The following is a 7,906-nucleotide window of genomic DNA, read 5'->3' as shown; positions in this document are numbered from 1 at the left end:
GATAGCAAGGTTGTTTGAAGCAAACACAAGTATGAACTAGTACATCAAAACTTACATAAGAACATATTGCAAGCATTATAAGACTCTACATTGTCTTCCTTGTTATTCAAACACTTTACTAGAAAATATCTAGACCTTAGAGAGACCAATCATGCAAACCAAATTTTAGCAAGCTCTATGTATTTCTTCACTAATAGGTGCAAAGTATATGATGCAAGAGCTTAAACATGAGCACAACTATTGCCAAGTATCAAATTATTCAAGACATCATACCAATTACCACATGTAGCATTTTTTGTTTCCAACCATATAACAATTAACGAAGCAGTTTCAACCTTCGCCATGAACATTAAAAGCTAAGAACACATGTGTTCATATGAACCAGCGGAGCGTGTCTCTCTCCCACACAAGGATGAACTTATTCAAAGAATGAAAATAACATAACTAAAATAAAACACACAGACGCTCCAAGTAAAGTACATAAGATGTGACCGAATAAAAATATAGTTTCAAGAGAAGAAACCTGATAAATTGTTGATGAAAAAAGGGATGCCTTGGGAATCCCCAAGCTTAGATGCTTGAGTCTTCTTGAAATATGCAGGTATGAACCACGGGGGCATCCCCAAGCTTAGACTTTTCACTCTTTTTGATCATATATCATCCTCCTCTCTTGACCCTTGAAAACTTCCTTCACACCAAACTCAAAACAAACTCATTAAAGGGTTAGTGCATAATCAAAAATTCACATGTTCAGAGGTGACACAATCATTCTTAACACTTCTGGACATTGCACAAAGCTTCTGAAAATTAATGGAATAAAGAAATCCATCCAATATAGCAAAAGAGGCAATGCGAAATAAAAGGCAGAATCTGTCAAAACAGAACAGTCCGTAAAGACGAATTTTTTAGGTGCACCAGACTTGCTCAGATGAAAATGCTCAAATTGAATGAAAGTTGCGTACATATCTGAGGTCACGCACGTAAATTGGCAGATTTTTCTGAGTTACCTACAGAGAACCCTGCCCAAATTCATGACGCATTTAAATCTGTTTCGCGCAGCATCCAAATCTAGTATCAACCTTTCTATCAAAGACTTTACTTGGCACAACAATGCAATAAAATAAGATAAGGAGAGGTTGCTACAATAGTAACAATTTCCAAGACACAACAAAACAGTAGCAAAATAAACACATGGGTTATCTCCCAAGAAGTGCTTTCTTTATAGCCATTAAGATGGGATCAGTGATTTTAATAATGCACTCCCAAGAAATAAGAGTTGAAGCAAAAAAGAGCATCAAGAAGCAAATTCAAAACACATTTAAGTCTAACATGCTTCCTATGCATAGAAATCTTGTAAATAAACAAGTCATTTAAGCATAATGCAACAAGCATAGTAAAACTAGACAAGAGCAACTTCAAGATTTTCAGCATATAGAGAGGTGTTTTAGTAACATGAAAATTTCTACAACCATATTTTCCTCTCTCATAAAGATTTTCAGTAGCATTATGAGCAAACTCAACAATATAACTATCAAATGAAACATTCTTATCATGAGTCTCATGCATAAAATTATTACTTCTCCCAACATAAGCATAGTCCTTCTTATTAATTGTAGTGGGAGCAAATTCAACAAAGTAGCTACCATTATTATTCTCATCAAGTGTAGGAGGCATAGTATAATCATAATAAAATTTATCCTTCATAGTAGGCGGCACCAAAAGACCACTATCATTATAATCATCATAAATAGGAGGTAAAGTATCATCAAATAAAATTTTCTCCTCGATGCTTGGGGGACTAAAAGTATCATGCTCATCAAAACCAGCTTCCCCAAGCTTAGAATTTTCCATATCATTAGCAACAATGGTGTTTAAAGTGTTCATACTAATATCATTTCTACTAGCGTGCAAATAAGATTCCATAGGTTTTTTAATTTTCGCAGCAAACAATCCATGTCTTAACTCAGGAAATAGCTTAAGAAGCTCACTGTTACTTTCCATTATGCCTAACTAGTGATAAACAAGAAACAAAAAGATGCAATTGCAGGATCTAAAGGAAATAGCTTCGAGCACTTACAACGGCACCAGAAATTAACTTAGTTACCTGGGACCAGAGTGTGAGTGCCTTTTACCTTTCCTCCCCGGCAACGGCGCCAGAAAATAGCTTGATGTCTACGCACACTCCTTTTCCTGTAGACAGTGTTGGGCCTCCAAGAGCAGAGGTTTGTGGAACAGCAGCAAGTTTTCCCTTAAGTGGATCACCCAAGGTTTATCGAACTCAGGGAGGAAGAGGTCAAAGATATCCCTCTCAAGCAACCCTGCGATCACAATGCAAGAAGTCTCTTGTGTCCCCAACACACCTAATACACTTGTCAGATGTATAGGTGCACTAGTTCGGCGAAGAGATAGTGAAATACAAGTGATATGAATGTATATAAGCAGTAGTAACGGCGCCAGAAAATACTTGCTGGCGTGCAGTTGACGTGGGAGATATTGCAGGAAGTAGAGATGCAGTAAAACAGTAAACAAGCAGTGATTCCAGTATTTGGAAACAAGGCCTAGGGATCATACTTTCACTAGTGGACACTCTCAACATTGATCACATAATAAAACCACTCTACACTCTCTTGTTGGATGATGAACACCATTAATTGTGTAGGGCTACAAGAGCACCTCAATGCCGGAGTTAACAAGCTCCACAACATTCGATGTTCATATTTAAATAACCTTAGAGTGCATGATAGACCAACACAATTATACCAAGTACTAACATAGCATGCACACTGTCACCATCATACTATGAAAGGAGGAATAGATCACATCAATACCATCATAGTAATAGTTAACTTCATAATCTACAAGAGATCACAATCATAAACTACGCCAAGTACTACATGATGCACACACTGTCACCATTACATCAGGGAGGAGGAATAGAGTACTTTAATAACATCACTAGAGTAGCACATAGATTAACAGTGATACAAAGCTCATATGAATCTCAATCATGTAAGGCAGCTCATGAGATCATTGTATTGAAGTACATGGGAGAGAGATTAACCACATAGCTACCGGTACAGCCCTTAGCCTCGAGGGAGAACTACTCCCTCCTCATGGGAGACAGCAGCGGTGATGAAGATGACGGTGGTGTCGATGGAGATGCCTTCCGGGGGCACTTCCCCGTCCCGGCGGCGTGCCGGAACAGAGACTTCTGTCCCCCAGATCTTGGCTTCGCGATGGCGGTGGCTCTGGAAGGTTTCTCGTGCCGTGGCTTATTCGTCTCGAAGATTTAGGTCAGGGGGCTTCTTATAGGCGAAGAGGCGGAGTCGGAAGGCTGACGGGGGCGCCACACAACAGGGGGGCGCGCCCCCCCTGGGCCGCGCCGGCCACCTGTGTGGTGGGCCTGTGGCTCTCCTCTGGTCCCTCTCGGGTGTTCTGGAAGCTTCGTGGAATTAGAAGATGCTGGGCGTTGATTTCGTCCAATTCCGAGAATATTTCCTTACTAGGATTTCTGAAACCAAAAACAGCAGAAAACAGGAACTGGCACTTCGGCATCTCGTCAATAGGTTAGTTCCGGAAAACGCATGAAATCATCATAAAGTGTGAACAAAACATGTAGGTATTGTCATAAAACAAGCATGGAACATCAGAAATTATAGATACGTTGGAGACGTATCAACGCCACACAATAGATTAATTTGCACCAAAAAATGCTTTAAGCAAAGTCGCCAAGTCCTAAGACATTTTCGTGAGGCTGTTTCTATGGCGCCCTTGGGAACGGCGCCACACTTTCCAAGGGCGCCACAGAAACAGCCTCGCGAAAACGGCTAAGGACTAAGCGTCCTTGGCGCCACACAGTGAAGTGTAGCGTCCATGGGAACGGCGCCACACAAATAGCCTCGCGAAAACAGCTAAGGACCTGGCGACTTTGCTTACAATATGTTTTCATTTATATAGTTCTATTGTGTGGCGCCCTTGGCATGGACACCACACACTGAAGTGTGGTGCCCCGGGGAACGGCGCCACACAGTGACATGTGTTTAAAAATCATAAGATTGTCCTAGCATGGTTGGCAAGTGGTAGATTCTATGCAACCAGTTTCTAACACACATCATATTAGCACTTTCCAACACATCCAAATTCTATGTCGACATGGTCCCAAATGACATAGCTAGAGTTCATCTAAGATAGAGTTCACACAACACATAGCAATTTCATCTAAGATGGAGTTCCGACAACACTAAGATCTACGTCCCCTCCTCGCGGGCTGCTTTCGGAAGGCTGTCCGTGGCGGCGGCGGCGATCGCTCTTCCTCCTCCTCCTCCTCTGAAGATGACGGCTCATTGTTCCTCATCCTCCTCAAAGCTGACCTCTACGGCGGCTCCTCGTCGGACTCAACCACAACCTTCTTTTCTCGATTCACATAATCTTCCGGTGTGTAACGGTTCGGACCCTTCCCCCTAGGCTTCAACAAATAAGCAGACAGTGCAGCATGCGGTTGCTCCTTGGCTTGACTCAAAATGGTGTCGTCAGGAATCTTGCAAAACATGAACAGATGGTCAGAAAAAAATTGAAAGTACTAAGCACATGTTTTACGGCAACAAAAGAGTCCATACCTCCGAACCGTGATGTTCGTCTTCAGAATGCGAGGGCGATGGTGTAGCAATTTTGTCATCGCGGTAACCTAGCAAGTTTCCTAAGCGCCGCAACTTCGGTGCAATGCGCTGTGTCATGGAATTCAGGGTTAGAAAGTCACCAAATGCAATAGGTTACCTTCAAAGTTGGTAACCATACCTTAACGAAATTCCGCATCGGTGAGCTAGCATTTTCAGCTTTAGCTATTGTCCCAAACAATCTCGCACTCCTCAGTAGTCTGTTAGTCTAATAAAATAGTTTGGCCAGATGGTTATTCCGTGCTTTTATTTGCTAAAAAGGTTATTTTTGTCAAAATCCCCCCTTTGGATCGCCAATTCTCTTGAGTCTTGACCTCTTCCCCTTCCCCCGACACACATTGTGGCACTATAAATATCAGCCCATGAGCTTCAGAGCCAGCATCCAAAGCAACACACACTGTGGCATTCCCTTTTCGGCTAGCTTCTTCACCTCAACCAGCCAGCCGTAGCCAGAGCAGGAGCTAGCACGCTTTGTGGGCATGGGTCTCCTCGCCATTTTGGTGCTTGCTGCCATGGCACAGGTTTCGTACTGTGATGGCAGCGCCATGGACTACGGCAAGGCGCTGAGCAAGAGCATCCTCTTCCTTGAGGCGCAGCGGTCCGGTGTCCTCCCCGGCAACCAGAGAATTTCATGGAGGGCCAACTCCGGCCTCCTCGACGGGAAGGCCAACGGGGTAATGTGCAATGCACATTGCAAATCTAGGTGAAAATGTTCATTTCTTAACTAGTCAACTTCTGTTGCGCTCCTTTCAGGTGGATCTTACGGGTGGCTACTACGATGCCGGCGACAACGTCAAGTTTGGGCTGCCGATGGCGTTCACGGTGACCATGATGTCGTGGAGCGTCCTGGAGTACGGCGAGCAGATGGGGGCGGCCGGCGAGCTCGGCCACGCCATGGAGGCCATCAAGTGGGGCACCGACTACTTCGTCAAGGCGCACCCGGAGCCCAACGTGCTCTACGGAGAGGTTCGTAATTCGAAGCACCCGATGGAGTTCGGTACTACAGGTAGTCGGTAGCTGACTAGCCAAATGTACATTTGTTGGTATGTTGACACGTCGGATTGTTGTGAAGGTGGGGGACGGCGACACGGACCACAACTGCTGGCAGCGGCCGGAGGACATGACGACGAGCCGTCAGGCGTACCGCCTCGACACCCAGCACCCGGGGTCCGACCTGGCCGGAGAGACCGCGGCCGCAATGGCCGCGGCGTCGCTGGTGTTCCGCCGCTCCAACCCCGGCTACGCAAACCAGCTCCTGCAGCACTCCAAGCAGCTGTTTGACTTCGCCGACAAGTACCGGGGAAGGTACGACGCCAGCATCCCCGTCGCGAGGAACTACTACGGGTCGATCAGCGGATACGGGGTAAGCTGATCTCTGATCGACAAGATTGACACTCACTCCTCCATGCACATTTGGCATCGCATTTGAGTTGATCTGGCGAACTTTTTAGGACGAGCTGCTGTGGGCGGCGGCGTGGCTGTTCCACGCGACGGGCGAGGGGCAGTACCTTGACTACCTGGCCAACCACGCCGACGCGCTGGGCGGCACGGGCTGGTCCACCAGCGAGTTCGGGTGGGACATCAAGTACCCCGGCGTGCAGGTCCTGGCCGCCAAGATCCTGCTGCAGGGCAAAGCCGGCGCGCACGCCGCCGTGCTGCGGCGGTACCGGCAGAAGGCCGACTTCTTCGCCTGCTCCTGCCTCGGGAAGCAGTGGGGCTCCGGCGACGTCCAGCGCACGCCCGGCGGGCTGATGTACCACCAGAAGTGGAACAACCTCCAGTTCGTCACCAGCGCCTCGTTCCTGCTCGCGGCCTACTCGGACAGCCTCGCCTCCGCGCATGTGCAGTGCTCGTCCGGGTCGGCGGCGCCGTCCGAGCTCCTGGCGTTCGCCAAGTCCCAGGTGGACTACATCCTAGGCAGCAACCCGAGGGGGACGAGCTACATGGTCGGGTACGGCAACGTTTACCCGCGGGAGGCGCACCACCGCGGCGCGTCCATCGTGTCCGTCAAGTCCAACCCGGCCTTCGTGAGCTGCCACGACGGGTACTCGAGCTGGTACGGCCGCAAGGGTAGCAACCCGAACCTGCTCGACGGCGCCATCGTCGGCGGGCCCGACGAGCACGACAACTTCTCGGACGAGAGGAACAACTACGAGCAGACCGAGGCGACTACCTACAACAGCGCGCCGTTCATGGGGGTGCTCGCTCGGCTCGCCGCCGGACACGGCGGTGGCGGCCGGTTTGGGCGGTCGCTTTCAGATGGTTCGTGTGGCACACAGGTTTTCAGAGGTTATCTAGCTAGACGCATCGTTTGATTTGTGTCTCGATCTTTTCGTGCAGAGCTTGCTACCGCAGCAGTCGAGCGTGACAACCAGACCTCCATACTTTCTGGTACTAAACATTCTGACATTCTTGATTCGGTTCAGTTACAGAGATTCAGTACTACACAATCCGAGAGACTGATTCTTGTTGCACCTTGCAGCCGCCGATGTAGAAGATAAGCACGCGTCGCTGATGGTGATCGAGCAGAAGGCGACGAGGTCATGGACGGAGAAGGGCCGGACGTACCGCCGGTACGTGGCGACGGTGACCAACAGGTCCCCGAACAAGACTGCGCACGAGCTGCACATCGGCATCGCCAAGCTCTACGGCCCAGTGTGGGGGCTCGACAAGGCGCGGTACGGGTACGTGCTCCCAGGCGCCGCTCCGTCGGTGCCCGCCGGCGGGAGCGTGGTGTTCGTGTACGTCCACGCGGCGCCGCCGGCGAACGTCTGGGTCACCGGCTACAAGCTCGTCTGAAATGGATTGCAGTATAGTTGATTTGTCAGGTTACAAAAGGGGAAGCTAGCTCGTCTGAAATATATATATTTGCAAAAGGTACTTGTCTCATATTTAGTTCATCATCAAATCACGGCAGCACCACAATTCCTGCTTCTGTCAGAATTATACCACGAATACCATCAGCTAGCATCCGTCTTTTGAGGTTTTATTCTCAGCACTTGGTCTAACGCGCCAAGACACCATATAGGAGATCGTTCCAGTCTTTGTTAGAAAGTATTTTACTCTCATTTATGGGGTGTGCTCCGGTGTCCCCTCTTAGCTCCACGGTTCTGAGAACTTGGAGCTGCTCCAGCTTTTGGTATAATTACGTGAAATTGAATTCGTGAAATATAACAATGCAGAGCACACTAGGACGCACCGCGTGATCGCTTAAATCTTTGGCTGCAAGTCCA

At 48.0% G+C, this 7,906-nt stretch overlaps 1 protein-coding gene across 1 annotated transcript; it reads left to right on the top strand.

Annotated features, from left to right (window-relative positions):
• Window positions 1-5,068: 5,068 nt before the first annotated feature.
• Window positions 5,069-7,671, top strand: LOC139838452 (endoglucanase 2-like). The gene is made up of 6 exons (XM_071828031.1): window positions 5,069-5,347; window positions 5,427-5,639; window positions 5,746-6,036; window positions 6,125-6,935; window positions 7,014-7,064; window positions 7,156-7,671. Exons 1-6 carry the CDS (start codon window positions 5,153-5,155, stop codon window positions 7,470-7,472), a joined length of 1,878 nt encoding a protein of 625 aa, XP_071684132.1. The 5' UTR covers window positions 5,069-5,152; the 3' UTR covers window positions 7,473-7,671.
• The last annotated feature ends 235 nt before the right edge of the window (window positions 7,672-7,906 follow it).

Source organism: Lolium perenne, chromosome 3, assembly GCF_019359855.2.
Source record: "Lolium perenne isolate Kyuss_39 chromosome 3, Kyuss_2.0, whole genome shotgun sequence".
NCBI lineage: Eukaryota > Viridiplantae > Streptophyta > Magnoliopsida > Poales > Poaceae > Lolium > Lolium perenne.
This window is presented reverse-complemented; position numbering and strand designations above follow the sequence as displayed.

Bases quoted from the DNA above. Each gene is read 5' to 3' on its own strand.
- LOC139838452 (XM_071828031.1), top strand. From the start codon at position 5,153: ATGGGTCTCCTCGCCATTTTGGTGCTTGCTGCCATGGCACAGGTTTCG. The intron at 5,348-5,426 runs GTAATGTGCAAT...CGCTCCTTTCAG, and splicing joins TCGACGGGAAGGCCAACGGG to GTGGATCTTACGGGTGGCTA. The intron at 6,936-7,013 runs GTTCGTGTGGCA...CTTTTCGTGCAG, and splicing joins TGGGCGGTCGCTTTCAGATG to AGCTTGCTACCGCAGCAGTC.